This window comes from Talpa occidentalis, unplaced genomic scaffold (genome assembly GCF_014898055.3).
Source record: "Talpa occidentalis isolate TD23 unplaced genomic scaffold, MPIMG_talOcc4v2.1 talOcc4.8, whole genome shotgun sequence".
NCBI classification, from domain to species: Eukaryota; Metazoa; Chordata; class Mammalia; order Eulipotyphla; family Talpidae; genus Talpa; species Talpa occidentalis.
The window spans coordinates 38,972,790-38,991,216 of NW_023605194.1; the positions used below are offsets into that span (position 1 = coordinate 38,972,790).

The 18,427-nt window shown below is 40.6% G+C and overlaps 1 protein-coding gene across 18 annotated transcripts in view; it reads left to right on the forward strand.

Moving 5' to 3' along the window:
- The window catches only part of KCNMA1 (potassium calcium-activated channel subfamily M alpha 1), a 696,711-nt gene that overhangs the window by 656,021 nt on the left and 22,263 nt on the right, over positions 1–18,427 (forward strand). For 16 of the 18 annotated variants that reach the window (XM_054689909.1, XM_054689921.1, XM_054689919.1 and 13 more), the window contains 2 exons: positions 2,532–2,645; positions 7,654–7,784. In XM_054689909.1, coding sequence (XP_054545884.1) covers positions 2,532–2,645; positions 7,654–7,784 — 245 coding nt within the window. Of the gene's footprint in view, positions 1–2,531; positions 2,646–3,414; positions 3,496–7,653; positions 7,785–18,427 lie in introns of all 18 variants that reach the window. The other 2 variants (XM_054689920.1, XM_054689911.1) reach the window with 2 other exon arrangements.

The window sequence follows — 18,427 nt, forward strand, 5'->3', positions numbered from 1 at the left end:
ATAAGTTAAAATAAAAGGATGCTAGGGCTTGTTGCCGGTTCTGTAATGAAATACACTTTTCCTAATACCGTGTGACCTGCATTTCTCCCTGTTTTATGGGTGCTATTCCTTGACGTACAAACCCGTATTTTCTCAAGTCAGCATTTGATGATGGATGTCAAAATACAGGCCATGTATTATGCATATAGCATTACCGATTTAAGGTGTTTACTTGTCAAGTTGAAGAAATTCAAAAACGTCACATCCACTGAATCTGCACAGCTGTCACTTGCAGTTTTTCATGCTTTTGAGTGAAACTTCTGATGAAAACAGTTTAGTTTTCCCCTTCACTCTTCTAGGGAGAGAAAAGAGCTAATATTTAAAAAAATTCAATTCTTGGTTATGTGGTTGACTGAAAAACACATATTCCAAAGCTTAGAAAGATGGACACTACACTGTCATTCTAAATTGCTTATCCTGTGCACTATATATCAGCAAAAAGAATAACATTAAGTGCAATCAGGGAATGAATGGTAAATAAAACTTTTTTTTCTTTCCAAAAGTATGTTGTGCAATAGTATGAAATTTATACATAGGAGAGTAGAAAATAGGAAAATGCTTTCATGGTTTTTTTTTTTTTTTGGCATATCATGCATTATGCACCTCCAATACAATAGGCAATTATTGAGTACCTGTCATTTTATTCCTGAAAGATACAGTTTCACACATACCCTAATGCCTAGCCATGTCAAATTCTGAAGAGTGAGTCAGGAGTCTGGTCATACAATCTATTTGTAATTTTGTCCTTGAAAACTTCACAAGTGGCCTTGTATCTGTATGTCCCTAATTCATTGATGGGACAGCATAATCACCCACCAAGAGCAAATAAGAGAAGCCAAAATGAATGTGAATATCTACCTGTCCTCTAGGGTGGGAGAGTTGATGGTTCTTACCATGTGCATCACTTGTAAAATTAATGTCCACCAAATCAATGTATAAGATAAATCAGTGCTTCATAGTTATATGTCTTTAAAGAGACATCCTTAAAGAGATAATCATTGCTTAACTGGAATGATTTCTCACTGAACTTGAAGCTGTGGTTGGGCCAAACTTATTCTAATTATATACAAGGGATTTGGGTCTGAAACCCAAGGAAGATCAAACTGCAAAAATCAGAAGCCAAGCAGCCTTCACCCCCTCTCTTCCTCTTCCCCTCTCCTCTTCTCAACTTGTCCAATTTACTGAGCCCACATCTAACTTGTGGGGTCTGTGTTGACACAGAAAGTTCAAGTGTCCCCTATAAGCAGGTGGCATATATAGTAGTCAGGATGATTTTAGCTGAAAATAGAAAGAAAACAATGCCAGATTGATAAAACACCTCAATTTGGCTTAAACAAAAAGAAAATAATTATATATACCATATTATGTATAACTATCATTGTGTGTATATATACTTATATAGTGTTGTTATATATGTACATACATATGTATATGTACACATATATAAAAAATCCTACCTCAAAATTTTTGACATAGGTAATTATATATATAAAATATTATTAGATATATAATGTCATATACGTACATATATATATGTACACACGGAACAGATAAAATTATAATACATATATAAATCTGTACTGTGAAACCCTAAGTTCAGCTGGTCTTGGTTCTGAGGCTGGTTAATTCAGCAACTCAAGGACATTCTTCCTATCATTCTATCTTTCTGTCACTCAGTTCAGTGAATATCGTTAAGTTGTCTCTGTCCTTCACTGGTAACTAGCACTACAGGTACAAAACCAATGTCTAGTAGATTAAATAGAATTTCTTCTTATATGATTCACTTTAAGAGCAAGGAAATAATTCCTAAAGGCTCCCAAGCAGATTTCTTCCCACATCCCTTTGACCAGACTATTTCAAAAACCCAGACTTGCAAGTCACTCACTGGCAGGAAGAGGCAATCAATTGGTTTAAGATATCAGTCAGGATAGGTTAGGTTAAGGTGTGGTAACAACAGAACAAGTTTCAATGACTTTCAGCCACAGAGATTGATTTTTCACTCACTCAGAATGCTTTGTGGGTCTGGGCTTTGGTCCAGGACTGTTGTCCAGTCTTCATCTCCATGGTAACCCATGTTCCCACAGTTGCCACAGCATGTTAAGATAGTCAGTGAGTCAAACACTTGTATCAGAAGTGACATGGGACATTTCCTATGTCACATGGCCATATCCAACTTTAAGGAGCCACAGAGGTACAATTCTCACATATGCCTGGAGGAAGAGGGAAACAAAATCCATGAGCAGGGTTGATACAGATGTAGATAATGGTTTCTTGGGAATTATCACCATGGATTGGAATTATTCACAATGGTCTTCTACTTTGTCCTTCTATAAAAAATGTGTAAGAACTTATCCTGGGAGTGCTAATTGTTGACCTGTGAATCATGCATAAGCTACTTTTTTTTGATAGTGTATATGTACACTCTACTGTCATTTTTTCCCACATTTTCCACATCTTTGATATTTCTCCCTCCTCTCTGTCCTCTCCACTAGGGTTTACACCTCCAGGAATGGACAGAACTTCTCCAGATAATAGCCCTGTGCACGGGATGATACGCCAGCCGTCCATCACAACCGGGGTCAACATCCCCATCATCACAGAACTAGGTAGGGGTGAATGCCAGCTTTGGGTGGACTTTTTTTGTCCTCTCTTCCAGCCATGTGGGATATGAGGAAGTTGGCCTGTTTCTTAGCTCTTTCAACATTGTAGGCTCTAGTGTGGTTTGTCTTTTGGGAATAGGTGAAATAGAAGTATGAATGAAAATGTGATAGATCGCCAAAGGGGAAACTGATGTTTATTCTAAGATGAATAGACTGTTTCCTATGGATGTCACCTTTACCAAAGAAGCATGAGTTGATAGTTTTGACATGGGGGCATACATTAGAGAAGGGGAAGGGAGGAGAGGTATGGTCCATAGACTCTGGTGATTTTCATTGGAAGCACCTCCCAACAGCTCCTGTAATCAGAACCCTCCACCAAGGAACACAGCCTCATGTCAGAGCCAAACCTATTATGAGAACTGGATTAATTGGGCTAATATGTAACAACTCTGCATTTAATCTATCCCAGCTGAACTCAGCCAAAGGCTACTTTCAGTGAGTGCCACTCTGGTCTAAAAACATGATGGGGTTTTGAGGACCATGTTCATTGGCCAGGGGAATCCAACCACTAACTGGCCATGAGCCACCGGGGCCAGCCATCACTTGTGAATTTGTAAGTGTCGAGTAGTCTCCTCCCTGCAAGACAAATACCACTTATTTTTGGTCCTGGGTCTCTTTACTTCAGAATGTTTCCTCTGTTATTCCCTCACTCTTTTCTTTTTCTGTACTTTCCTCCACTCCCTTTCCCCAACCCTTAAATGCTGAATCCAATTAGCTAAACCTGGCAAGTTGCCTTTGGTATCAGTCAATCAGGAAAAAAACAGTGGGACGCACATTCTAATGATAACTGAACTGGGTAAGAAGCACTGTTTTCCTTCACATCAGTATCTCCTTTTGTTCTGTTGTTGGTGTTTCCAAGTATCATCAGCTTGTTTTTTCTTTCACCGGCTGTAACAGAAAGGCTACCCCATGGCACTGCTTTGAATGTGCTTTATTTGTGGCTCTGTTTGGAATCGACTGTCTTGTTCTGGCCTTTATTAATGATTTTTCCCCAAACACAGCATTGGTAAACCTTTGATCACACCCGTCTGACCTGGCAGTTGTTTCCAAAGCATCTCTGCTTTAATTCATTTTCTTTGGCCTGGGCTTTTTTTTGTTTTCTGTCTCCATGTGTCCCCCTAACTCTCCCGCCTTCTCCCTTATATTCCTCTTCCAACACACTGTCAGTTTGACTGACACGTCTTCACAGCTCTCAAAGGAAGTCAAAGGAAAAATATAAAAATTTTAAGATAAGAAACCTAAGATGGTGCCTTCCCTCCAGCTGTTTATTTTCCTTTATTCTGACTTTATTTGCCTTTTTTTTTTTTTTTTTTTCCCTACTAGGCCCTTTATCAGAAGCTCTGGTTCTGAAGCCATAAAAAGCAACCAGCTCCTAGGGGACCTTTCTTAAGAAAGCCAGATTTCAAGAAGGGGGCAAAGGGTGAAGTTAGCAACCACTGAGGTGCTCTGACACCCTCAGTGCAACCCCAAGATGGCCCACAGCCCTTTCTGGGAGATTCAGGGTAGAATCATAAGGAAGATGAAGGTCTCTGTCATGAAGTGTTTGCCAGATCCTTCCACATTTCCTCATGGCTTGGTTAATAACTCCATGAAAGGCATTGTAGGGTAAATGAAGTTCTCAGGCTTTTTTATCCCCACCCTTCTGCCACCCTTTAGCCTCTATGACTGCCACCTGCGGTCTTGCACCTCTCCTAAGTTACCCACATGGATGCCTGGAGCTAAGAGGCGAGAACTCGGGGCACACACACCTATGTTTATGGACACCTGGGCTCAGAGAGCATGGGGCCTGCGCATATGTAAATGCACATGCCTGGGCCAAGGAGGGATAGATGAAAGGGCAGCATTGCTCCCAGGCAAGACTGGATGACTACAAGACTAGACAATATGAGACTGAGAGGGAGACCCCCAGAGAGTGAGAGCACGCAGATTTGCTCCATTGCTTCCAGAGCCTCCCAGGCCACCGCCCTGCTGCCCTACCTGCCACCCTGTGCAGACTTGCCCAACAGGCACCCATCACCAGCAGATCTTGGAACTAGGGATTGATCTTCTAAATAGAGACAGTAAAAGTGCTTCTCTGCAGAAGGGTGGATAGAGAAGTGGAGAGCATCTTCCTTCAAATGACTCACAAAAGAAACCAACATGCCATTTCCTTGGCCCCAAAATATATTTCAAAATAAGAACAGGCTTTTAACACATTAATTTTAATTGTGAGGTGTCTGAAAACTAAGGAATAAATTGTCCACCATTCAGCACTGCATTATTGTAGACGTACCTATTTATCAGGACAGATTCATTCGGGTCAAGGAGCCTCACTATTTTCTGCTTCCAACAGTAGGAGAATATCTTTCATGTTTAGAGAAGTTGGCTAAATGCCTGGGTTTCTGGATTGTTCTCCAAACCTTAGGATCATAAGAGACCCAGAGAGTTCATGCAGCTCAGACTTCTGACTGGAAAATTCATTTCAGCTTCCCCATCCCAGACACCTTCAGTAGCATTTGAAAATCATCACTAGCAGGAATTTCTATTGCTTTATGGAATTCATGTGCTGCCAGCTAACTAGGATACCTAGATTTGTGGTTAGTGGAAGAGAAAAGAAAAGGCTTTGTGTCCCATCTCTGAGGCAACTATTCAGGCAATGAATCTCTGGAAGCTTTCATTGCCCACCACAGAGAACCTTCTGTGTATTCACATCACTCTGACCTTGTACCTGAAGCTTTGATTTTCTAATGGCCACACCACCTTTAGCAACATACCTTCATCTTCTCACTAATTCCTCAGATCCCCACAATATTCTCTACCTACATACTCTGAGATGTTTTCCCCATGACCAGGCAATTGAGATGCTTTTTACAAAACAAAGAGGGCTCCAAGGGCAATGAATTTTTAAACTATTTCAAATATTCTATTCTTCATCCACTTGGAGTGTCCCTATTGATGCAGAACGCAAAAGGCTACTCAATTCCACAAGAAGGAAATTTGTTTAAAGCCATTGAGCCTGACTCCACCAGTTATATTTGGGCACAACCCAGAACATTACGCAGCATTGTCACTGAACCCCAAATCTGGCCTTGGAGTTCATTCCCTAGCTTGCTAAAAATCTGCAGCCATCTCTCCCTATTTGTAGACAATTCTCCCCCTCCACCCGCCCCTCTCCCCGCCAGTTCTAGCACTAACCCTCTCTTATCTCCTTGAGAAGAGGAAATAGCCACTGCTCTCTCTTCCACTGTGAGAGTGACTAAAACCATGTCCCTCTGCACATTGTTCCAAGCTCCTGTTTTCTGATGCACAAAGCAGGAAGAATAAACTGTGACCCACAACACACCTTTGGGAATAAAAGCTACCACCTGACTCTGGTTAGATCCCTAAGTAAGTCCTGTGCTCTGAGAAGGGTGGAGGGAAGCTGGAAATTTTCATCATGTTTTGGGTGGACAAAACGTTTAATGTCAGAAGGACGATCAAGAGAACAGGTAACGTTGACCACGGTGCTGTGCCTGGCTCACCCAACACCATCTCATAGAGTCTCCTGACAACCTCAGGAAAGCTGCTCCCTCAGTTTTCAGAGAGAAATGAAGGTGCAGAATGATGGACTACTTTGCCCACAAGAGTTACTGACAGAGCGCCTGGATATTGTCTCTTCACCCACTAATGGTTATTTCAGTGCTGTGGAGACATTGGGGACTCAGATGTGATAAACTTTGGAAGAACAAAGCTAAAATTTTCTTGTATTGGAGCCCTTCTCTAGGGATGTAAGAGAGTGTCACTTAGAAGTAATTCTGTACATAGCCTTTTATCCTATTATCATTTATTCTGTCTTATACAATAAACAAACAAAAGTTATAAAATGGAAAACTTACCCAAAAAGTTACTTGAGGAAAAAAAATTAAAGCCATAACTCTCGGAAAGAGAATTAGCTGCTGATCCATTTGAGAGGGATCATAAAAAGGAAACCTCATCTGTTCTTTTCCTAAAAGCTTGATAATTATTCCAGAAATCAAACCATCTCCTCCCCCACCACACACGTTCCCTCCCTATTACTTGCTCTGCAAAACTGATCATTTCTGAAGCCGAGATGGGAATGAAAATTAATTTGTCATTTAATTTTTAATAAGTTAAAGACATCTCGGTGACACAGCCTCTCCGTCTGTACGTGCGTGCCGCGGGACTCCTTGAGGAATCCTCAGATGGCAACGAGTGGCATCAAACGCTGCATCTGCCTGAGCAGAAGCACATCAAAGATTGAGCTGTTTAGAGGGGAAAGGGAGAACGCGCGCTCCCCGTGCACCTTGGAATGCAGAGCGAGTCTTCTCAGCAGCAGCTGGAGACAGCCAGGGATCCACCCTGCTTGGTGGGGATGGGGGGGGGGTTGCCTTTGCCTTTGTATTAAACATGGCCTGGCAGGTGTGGGCTGGACTCGGGGCAGAGATGCCAGGCACCAACAAGGCAGATCCCCCGGGGCAGGCTGTGGGCTGTGCCTGCGGGTGAATTCCTTTCTCCTTGCTTTTGCTGTGTCCCCAGACTCCTGCTCTTCACTCTCAATAAGTTGCTTTGGTTTCCTTGTGGCTAAACTTACCATCCCAGCATGGCTACCCATCACTGAAATATGTCTGTCTCTCAAAGGACTTGGCTACCAAAAAACGCTCCAGGGTGTTTTTCGGTCATGATTCTAGAACTAGAGCAAAGGACTAGTCAGTGCTGTCTACTAGTCCTCCAGCAGCCTGCCATGGGGCATGCCTGGTTGAACTTGTTGCTCTTGAGCGTGGGAGACTTGAACGATCACATAGGAGCAGTCCGTTGAGTCCCTCTGACCCCACCTGAGACCCATCTACAGCTTCTCCCATGCTTCTTTTTCTTCTCCAGTGACTTCAGGGTTTCTAAACCCGTAGCCTGCGCGCTCTCCGGCTTTGCTGCCTGTGTATGGTCCTTTCAACTAATTCTTATTTTACACTTTTTCCAGTGAATGATACTAATGTTCAGTTTTTGGACCAAGATGACGATGATGACCCCGACACAGAACTGTACCTCACACAGCCATTTGCATGTGGGACAGCATTTGCCGTCAGTGTCCTGGACTCACTTATGAGTGCGGTGAGTGAACGGAGCACCTGCAGCCTCGACCTTCAGAGCACAGGGCTGGAGCTGGACTGCGTATATATAGTGGGGAGCAGAGCCATGTGGTTTTCAGCCTGGAAGGAAATACTGGTGTTAATCAATGAGCACACAAATAAATGTTTGCTTATAAATTCTTTCATGTGTGAGGAAGGCAAAGAAAGTTATGAATAAATATAGGTGAACACTTGACCTGGTCTCTGGATCAGAAAAAGATTCTCCAAGGAAATAACACATATTTGTGACAAGGGGAGGCATATTCCTTACAGCAGGAAAATGAAAGCAGAGGCATGGTGTGAGGAGAAACTGATATGGTTGGGAAGGCAAAGAAGGCTATAACTGGGCCACGGTTAGAAGGGGAAAGAACAGGACAAGGCCAGGTTGAACCCACACAATCTTGAAGCCCTTTTCATGATTTCAGTCTTACAGAGCAATGAGGAGACACTGAAGGGTTTAAGCTAGTGAGTGATGTGATCATGTTTCTGTTTCAAGGGGATTGCCTTGGCTGGTTTGAGGAGGATGGTTCAGGGAGGTAAGACAAAGTCTGTGTAAGTGGCTGTTGTTACCAAGCAATGAACTTGCTCCCCAAAGTGCATAGTAGTCAGTACTTTGGCACCAGCTTTTGAGAAAGGTGTTTTATTGCAAGTTTGGTCAGCAAGGATTCAGGCAGAAAACCTCATCTCTGCCTTTCTTGCCTAAGGCAGGAAGGGACTTTTTAGGGTTATTTAAGGGGTAGAAACAAGGAAACCTATGGAAATTGAAAAATTAAATTGGTTGATACTGACCCAGTCCATAAGTGGTAACACAAGCTCCTGGCAGCCTTCAAAATGGATCTACCTTGTTGATGAATCTCTTGCCTCTGAAGATTCTCCTTGCAGAACTTTTGCTTTTATTCAGGGTGATCTTTGTTTCCTTTTAGCTGAGGGGCAGTCTCAGATCTGGGTTTTATCCATCTGCACATATTTATCTTGTAGTTTAGCTTAACTGCATCTGTGGAAAACAAGCCTTGAATGGGAAGTTAGATAAGTTGAGTCATAGTGGTTTATTGTGGGTTTTAATGATCTAAGGGTAAATTGACCTCAATTTCACTATCTACCTAGACTCTGGAGAGATGGCAGAGCAGCAGGGAGGTGGAGGAATATGAATGGTATTTTTCAGTAAAATTTATAGGACCTTGAAATAGATATCATATGAACAAAAGGTAGAAGAGGACAAAATGTCAAAGGTAATTTACTCCTAGGTCACTGCCAGTCTCTGAGAGGGGCAGGGCATGAGGGCCAGACCTGTCTATTTCTCTGTTGCACCATGCAGTTGTGGCATAGAAATCAAAAGTATCTTTGGTTTTCTTTATAACTTCATATGCACCAACAATCAAGACTTTTTTTTAACACTTTTGAGACCCCAACATAACAAATGATAATTAAACAGTAGCCCCAGTTTAATGGAGCCATGTGGAATTGCCAAGGACAAAACAGACATTAGAATGGGTCATAACCTGCAGATTACAAAGTGTTCTCATTGCATCTTTATTTATGATATAGAAAAGTCTCTTTATTTTGGAATTCTCAAATTCACAATTTGTGAAAATATAGACATAGATTGCATTAAAACTGACCTTTGGAGAATCCATGAAGTAGAGTTTTATTGGACACATTAAAACCATAAACATAGCTCAGAGAGCTTTTGTACACATAGATTTCTTAAAGTGCTTAAGAAGGTTATTCTCCTGAATGTGTTAAACAACTGATATCCTAATTATTCTTATCTATTCATTAAAGCTAATCCCAGAAGGAGCCTCCATTTGAGGAAAGAAAAGCCATAAAGATTTTCAAGACCTATTTAGGTTATTCTATATTCCTGAACATGGTCTAGCTGCAAGCATATCTGAATTAATAGTCAGAATTATGGATTTAAAAATAATTTTGAAACAGCATTCATTTCAATTCAGGTTCACTGGGTTTCATACCTAACCATTGCTTTCCTGGCCAAGAAAGTGAGAGATGGTACCTAGAGAAAGGTGCTATTGGTTTCCCATAGCTCAGGGCTTTTCTGATCGCCTGGGGACTGAGCCTGACCCTTCTACCTGCGCTGTTGGGCTTAGTTTGGGCAAACTTCTGTAGCAGACCAGAAAGAAAGATAGGAGCTACAGGGTGTGCTCATTACAGTACCATCATCCTCTCTGTCATCCTCATATTCTCCAAATCTGATTTCAAACATTTCTGTAATTCATCTCCTTAGAAATTTTATTTCTAATCCTAATTGGAGAGATTTCAGAAGACTTTTCACTAAGGAACGATAAACTGTTTAGAGTAGATTCTTATTTCAGGACTACAAATGTTTGCTCTATTTTTAAAAAGTTTTTGCTCATTTAAAAAATTCAAATGTATAAAATTATTTATATTCCTGCCTATTAGACATTTAGTGTAGTCCAAACTTAGGACCAGCAACATAATGTGCAAGTCCACTTTTTTCAGATTATTAATAATGTTAGAATGGTGTCTGTAGGCATTCAATCAAGCAAGGGCTCTCCTGAGCATGCATTCTGGGCCTTCATTACATACTTGTGAAGCCAGCTCTGGTTCCAAGAAATAAAACTGGATTTGAACACCAGATAATGTCATCTTATACAGCCAAGTGTGCACGGCTGTCCATGGTATAGGTAGGAATGGGGGCACATCTGGATTTTAGTTTCATCCCTGGAGTCAGTTCTTGGAAACTTAGGTGAGAAAGCAAAGTGAATTACTTTGAAAAAAAAAAAAAAAGCCACCTCACATCTCCTTTGAAATGTAAACTAAAATGTTTGGAGGGGGTTGTTAAGACAGGTATGGATACAATAATCTGAGAACATCATTTTTTCTGAATACCAGTCTGGGGAGGAGGGAAGTATTTCAGAAATCTAGTAACTGTGATTGTCATTATCATCGACAGCATCATTTATTGAGGGCTCAGAACTGTGTGAGGCAATTGGATGCATTATCTGATCCTTTGGACAATAAAGTGAATAAAGTGGTTTCTTGTTGAAGCAAGACATATTTAACTGATCCACTGATAGTAGCTTTTCAAATTATTAATCAGAATGCCTATCCAATTATTTGAGGCCTTATTTTCATTGTCTGGGGCAAACAAGTTTCATTGTGAGGTCTTGAATTGGACCTGATTCCACCAGCCATTGAACCCAGACCTTCTAATAGAATGTTACCTCTGATTTCTTTGCCACTCCAATCCTAATTTATGAAAAAAGAGGAAATTAGTCAAGTGTCAATGCAGTAACTAGAAGGAATGAAAAGGGTTGACTGAGATATGAATTGAGAAAGTGAGACTCTTTCAAATACCAGGAACCAGAGGACAGCTCCCAGGGTGGGCACTCCCTTACAAGTAACATCACGAGCTCCACATCTCTAGATGTCGCTGATCGCCTTTCTCTAGTGCTCCACCCCAAATTGCCATTTTTCAATATATCTAAAATCTCCTGAATATTGTCCTTCCTAACTCAACTCCTGCAGCTTATAGCTTCATTCAATTAAAGAATCAAAATCATGTTTTGATCCATCACAGGCATTCCTGGAACAGACAGGGATGTTGCAGACATGGCCTCACAGCTTTCCCCTGCAAAACCAAGAGCAGACACACATGATGAGAGGGAATAATTCTGCTTCTGGACATATGTCACTTAGTAGAAGATCATAATTAGGAAATGCATTTTTCAGAATGATGCTAACTTGCTGCTCTCACACACACAAAAGATGAAAGGAAACCTGAAATTATCTGAAATTAGCACAAGAGTGTTAGACTTTTTTCCCACACAGTTACCACTTCCCTTCCCCTCACCCCCCAGTTGGAGTCCCATCTGAACCCTCCTGAGAAAGAAAAGATAAAATATGGACTCAAGTCAGACTGCCTGGAAGCAGATCCCAGGAAGCAGATCTTAACCTCTTTTGGCCTAGTTTTCTTTCTTTTTTTTTTTAAAGATTTATTTATTTATTTATACAAGAACAGGGTACAGGCCAGATGCGTGGGAGGGTGAGAGGATTCACCAGAGACAAAGCAGGGAGCAGAACAGGCAGACTGATGAAATACACTGCTGAGGGGTGCAGGAGAGGTCTGCTGTGCCATGTGGGACCCTTGCCGGCCGGCCGGGATCAAACAGGCACTACAGAGGCTGCGGACAGTTTCACAGCACGGCCCTCAACTGCCTGTGCCACCAGGGGAGGCCCTCGGCCTAGTTTTCTTATCTTCAATATGGGCATGATAATAGTACCTTCCTCATAGGATTGTTGAGGTGCTGAAATGAGTTAAGGTTGTAAAGTGATTAGTGTAGCACTTAGCACATGACAAGCTCTGTTTGTATCTGTTGTTACTAATCAATGTATTTATTGGGCACTTATTCAACCAGGCACTCTGGTCCATGTTGGGAATTCAGCAGTGAAGGACAAAGGCCCTGTTCTCAAGATGTTAGAACTTATTCTAATAGGTGGTAACAAAGTGATGATAACTAAGTGATGAAGAAATGAATGATGGCAGTGAGGAATCACTGGTTTGAGGAAGGAGTGTGGAGCTCTATTTTATCCACTGCAGAGTAAAGCTGGTAGGTAACACTGAGGCTGACACTGAAATCTGAAGAGACCACCTGGGATAGATAGTGACAAGCTTTCTAGATAGAAGAAAGAGCCAGGGAAAAGGCTGAAAAGCAGTGACAAGCTGGGTTTGGTTTGTCTGAGGGAATAGTGGGAGACCTGTGTGGTTTGAATGTAGTATATCTGGAGAGAGATGCACAAGAAGCTGTCAGAGAAGGCCTGGGCCACACTATGAGTCCTTTGAATACAAAAGCCCATGTCTGGTGAAGTTCCAAGTCCAGGGTTAGACATTTATGTCTTGATGAGAGGGTGTGCCTTCTTTCCCATGCCATTGGCGTCCTCATACTGCTAGTTTCCTATGTGTGCTGGTTGGAAGGACAAATCCACTAAGTTGCTTCCTGAGATAACCCCTGATTATTTTTCTATCCAACACCTCAACGTAACACACTTACTTTAGGAGAAGAAAGGAGGAGAAATAGCATGACATGCTCGCATATACCTGGCCTGGCTTGATGTCTTGCTTCTCCTAAATGGTCTGTTATAGAAGTCTCAGCATGGTATGTTGCAGGCAACACCCATCCTACAAACAACTTGTGAATTCTTCCCAAAGTTCTTATTTCTAAATGGAATTTACTGCCAATATTTTTAAATTATAAGATTTGACATAAAATATGGAGTTTTAGCATCTTTTGAGTGGTGTCACAAGACTGATTCCCACAAAGCAGCAGCTGACTAGAGCTGAGTAGTGCTCCCTTTAGCCACAGCCCATGATCTGTTCCATTCCACCAGCCCTGCTTCTTTCATTCCTCTGGTCTCTGCCATATCCCTGCCTGAACTGGCCTTACCAGCCTCCTGCTTCTGATTTTGTGGGCCTGTATCCCGGTGTCTGTGGTCAGACAGCATCCTTGGTCTTCTGGCCATTCACTTGTCCTCTGAATCAGGAGGTTGAGCACATGATTTCCATTGAGACCTTGACCTTTTGCAAACTGAAGGAGCAGTGAGTATACAATCCTTACTGGGGAAGAAAAAGCACATCTTACTCTAAGAGATGAATTCCAATATACATAGTTTGATAATATTGTCACATTTTAGAAAATATTCTTCCATGAAATTTCAGGTTTACAGGTACTACCTAATCAAGAAACAAAGAAAAGCCCTACCATACAAGTGTAAAGAGAAAGCACAGAAAGAAAAAAAAAAAAAAAAAAAAAAACCAGGCCTCCTTGCCAGTGCACTCTACATCTAACAATCATTACAGCACAAAAAAGGTGACATCTGGCTGAGGGAGTCATGCTGCTGAATACCTCAGGAGCCTAAGAGAAACTTCTATGTGAACATTTTATGGCAGTTGTGCGTCTTAGCTTTGCCCACTGCACCACAGGATGATGGGTGTCTATGTGTCCTGTGAGTTAGTATTTTGTAACAAAAGCAATGACTTAGAGGAGGAACGTATGGCACAGGGGCATGAATTTGGACTTAATAGCTTCTGATCTTGGCTCACCAGCTACCCCTGTCTTTTCTATTGTCTAGGACTCAGTTGGGTTCAAGTGTTAATGGGAAAGATATTAACAACCCCTTACTGCTTTAAGTAAGGACAAAGAGATATGAAAATATTTCACAGAGCAAATATTTCTTCAGATCACATGTAATTCTAAAGAACTACATTTATTTTGGATATACATGTGTATATGTACATTTATACATGTTTATGTATATGAATTCACATAAATATTTATCTATATAGCTGTAGGTATCTCTGTCTATCCACCTGTAACTCTACAGTAGGATGATAATACTTTAAGGTTGTGTGGGAAAAATGTTTCCGTGTTCTGTTCTCTAATGTCAAGGAGCTGACCGCTATTTGTCAGAAATAACTGAAGTTTTGTTAGTGAGATGGGAGAACATGGTCATCTGGAAGTGGACCTGCATGTTATACTTCTATTAAGGACTAAACTCCTGAGGTGTGTTATGGAGAAGACCACGCTCATGGTCAGCCTAGGTTAAATCCAGTGCTATATGTGATCAGTTATGTTAAGAAATCACTCCATTCAAGAGCTACCATTTAGACTTCTCGCCAGGTGACAGCATGTCCTCAGGCCACCTGGGGCAGACAATCTAGAGCACTGCTGGTGTGGGCAAATGGTGTTGTGTTCTGTTGGACTCAGAACATACCCCTGCTCTCACATCAGCCCAGGCAGGCCCCGAACTGGGAAAAAAAAAATAGTTCCCATCCCTCATGAAAGAAAAATACTAAAAATAAAAATCTACACCACGAAAACTAGCAAATATAAAAAATGGCAGCTATGACATGGGAAATGACAATTTTAGAGCAATTATAAACGAAAGGCAAAGTGCCATTAAAGTTAAGGCAATGTTATTAAAAGATGTGTTAATTTTCAGTTAAATTTTCTATAAAAGACCAATTAGTTTAAAAGGCTTGACAGCATTAACTGTGAAACATAAGCTCTGGTAATTATACTTTAAAAAAAAAATAGAGGAAGATGCTCCCGCATGTGGAGACACATGGGCAGAGAGATGGCGCTGCCGGCTCAGGTTTCCCATTGCACGCTCATGGTCCTTTCTCCAGCTTGTCCTGGTTTCTTCCATGCCTGTTCTTCTGTCTGTTTACAGGATCTAGAATCATCAAATTAGAGGCCAAGAGCATCACACATGGGATCTGGGCCAGCTCGCCAATGTCAGAGCTGAGGATACAGAGGTGCAGGGAGATGGCAGCTTTTTGAATTGGTTGTTTTTATAAGCCAGTATTTATAGAGTACTGTGCATTGAAGTTACACAAAGTATCTCATTTAAAACTATCCTATGAAATGAATCCTGTTACATGGATAAGGAACCCAAGGCATATAAAAATTAGGCAGCTTTCCTGTTGTCATAGCTATTGAATGGTCTAGCAAGGGTGTAAAACCATACTATCTGAATTCAGAGTGTTGCCTTACTGACCAAATGTGGAGTATGCCTGACCTTGGCCATGCAAAGAGGGACTCATGTATTCCTTCCATTACGCAGACTCCTAATTCCAGTGGTGAACAGGAATCTAATTCTGTTCTTCCCAATGCCTATGTAGACATATTTCAAGAAGCCATAGTGAAGGCCTCTAACCAAAGCCCCTCTGGAGACTAATCCTGCCAGGCTTGGAGGTTCTACACAAGTGTCTATCACAAGGCCTCCATCATAGGTTCAGGCAACATGAACCAAAGCAAACCACAGAAAGGACAATAGTGCGACAGCTTAGCAGGCAAAGGGTTTTATATGTGTGTGTATATACATGTACATACATACATATATACATCATACACACACACGTGCACACAATCCTCCCTTGGGAATTTTGTGTTTCTTCAATTCCAGCATTTCTATTAATACAAAAAGAAATTGTGCTTTTGGGGCAGGTGAGTTGTAGAGAGGTTTGTTCTAGATGGCACATCATCCACAGGAATAATCTTTAATAACTGGTATTTGAAATCCTAGTGCCTGGCTTGTCCATTGATACTAAGGTAGCCACTTCCAGTGCAGGAAGGTCTGGACTTGCTTCTTAATTGCCATGTGCTGTATGGTCTGTGAAGCACATGGACCACACAAAGAAAGCTGTGCCTTCCATTATGACTGACTGGGCATCCTTTTTCAAGGAAGACATTGTCTTTCCAACAAGGTGCTCAGATCAAAAAGAGCCCTTCACACATGCCCAGAGCTCATCCACTTGAAGTATTCAGAGCAGCCATGCACCATATAATGACGGCTCAGTAAACGTAGGACAACGGCAGTCCCGATACACAGCCTACGTGGGTAATGGGCTGTCCCATGTAGATTAGTGTAAGCATGCTCTGTGACATTCACACAACAACAAAATCACCTAACCATGCATTTCTTAGAATGTATCTCCATCATTAAGAGAGACATGATTGAACTTCTCTGCAGCTGAATATTTGGACATCAAAATGGGAACAGGTGTGCTCTGTTGGCAAAAAGACATCATTCTTCTCTATCATAGCAGATACTGCTGCCCACAGTCCTGCTCCTTGATGCCTGCAGGGAAAATCTCAGGAGAGCAACCTGGAATGCTGGGCCAGAGCAGAGGGCTGGGAATTTCACAGTCATGAGTTGTTCGAGAATTGTTCAGGCACCTGTGATAACGTGACCCGCCTGTGAAGCGGGTCACCTGTGAAGCCCAGTTTTTAAAGTGACACACTCTTTGATTTCAGACCAAACTAAAACCCAGGGATTAGTAGCTGCTCAATAAATGTCAGCGACTGATTGATCAAACTTTTAAACTGTTTCAGTGTAACTGATTTCAACAGGGAAGGGGAGACCGGTTAAGGTCAAATCCTACAGATCTTACCAAACAATGTCCTTTCATGTTGACCTTCTAGATTTATGTTTACAAAGTAGATCTTACAGTAATCTTTGCTTTAAGAGCATTGGTTGTTTTTATAGAGAAGCTATTCATGCTGGGTGTGGAAGATTTAGAAACTACAAACACATATAAAGAAGAAAATTTAAATGGCCTATAGTCCCAGAACACAAAGCTGTGATGTTTTATATATCACTCTCAGTCCATATTTATTTTACTGTAATTTTTATGAGGTTTACTTCCTATACTTCAGTTATATTATTTTATCCATAAATAACTCATTATAAATTTTAGCTGCTATCACCATAAAGTTAATTTGCTGAGTTAGTAATTATTTTCAAATTTTTCCTTGAAATATACTTTTCTATGCCTGCTTTTTGATCCTGTTTGTCTCTACAGAAATTGTTTGATTTTTGAACAAGTCAAGAATTGCTGCCATTTTTTTTATATAATTGTTAGCTCATTTGTGTTTAGTTATATAAGATATCATGCTATAATTTTGCATGATATTCATGCTTCTATAATTGTTTCTTTAGTTATCCATCTTGATGGACTCTATCTTTATACTTATTTCTCTAGTAATATATAAACTATCAATTTTACGTTAACTCTAGCCATTAATCTATCATCTATATGTATGCTTCTTTTGGGCAGTCACATAAATGCCATCACATAATATGTTCCTTTGTGACTTCTTTCACTTAGCATAATGTTTTCATGGTCCATTCATGTTGGTATATATGTTAATACTTCATTTCTTTTTATGGCATGCACAAATAAAACTTTTTTATGCATTCATTAGGCGATGAACATTTGGATTATTTCCACCTTTTACCTGTAATGAATAGTGCTGCTATAAACATCCATGTATGGACATATCTTTTTATTTCCCTTGGACACTGACATGGGAGTGGAATTGCTGGGCTATCTGGTAACTATGGTTAGCCATATGAGTAATTGCCAGACTATTTTCCAAAGTGGCTGCATCATCTTATATTCCCACCAGCCATTAGTTAGTGTTCTAGTATCTCAATATCTTCACCAACTCTTCTCTTTTTTTTTTTTTAATTATTGTAGCCATTCTAGCAGGTTTGTAATGGTATCTTATTGTGGTTTTGACTTGCATACCCCGATTATTAGTGATGTTGAGCTTCTTTTAATTGTTTTTTGTTATCCCATTTGTATATCTTTTTTTGGGTAAATGTTTATTCAATTCTTTTGGCCATTTAAAATGTTTATGTTGTTAAGTTGTAAGATTATTGCATGCATATATTCTAAGAATGAACCTTATAAGATACATGTTTTGAAAATATAGTCTCTTATTCAGTGGGTTTTCTTTTAACTTTCTGCACAGTTTACTTGGATGCACCAAATTTTTAAATTTGATGTTCAATTTTTTTATTTTGCTGCTCATGTTTTGGGGTTCGTATCTAAGATTAATTTTCAAACCAAAGGCCATGAAAACTTTCTACTATGTTTACTTCTTAGTGTTTTATAATTTTAGCTGTTCCGTTGGGTCTTCTATAAATTTTTTAGTTGTTGCCTATTGGTGTGAGGTATGATTCAAACTTTATTCTTCTAAATATGGACATCATTTGTTTTATCCCCATTTGCTTAAGAGACTATATTCTTTATTGAATGGTCTTGGCCTCTTCATTGAAAATCAGTTGAACGTAAGTGTA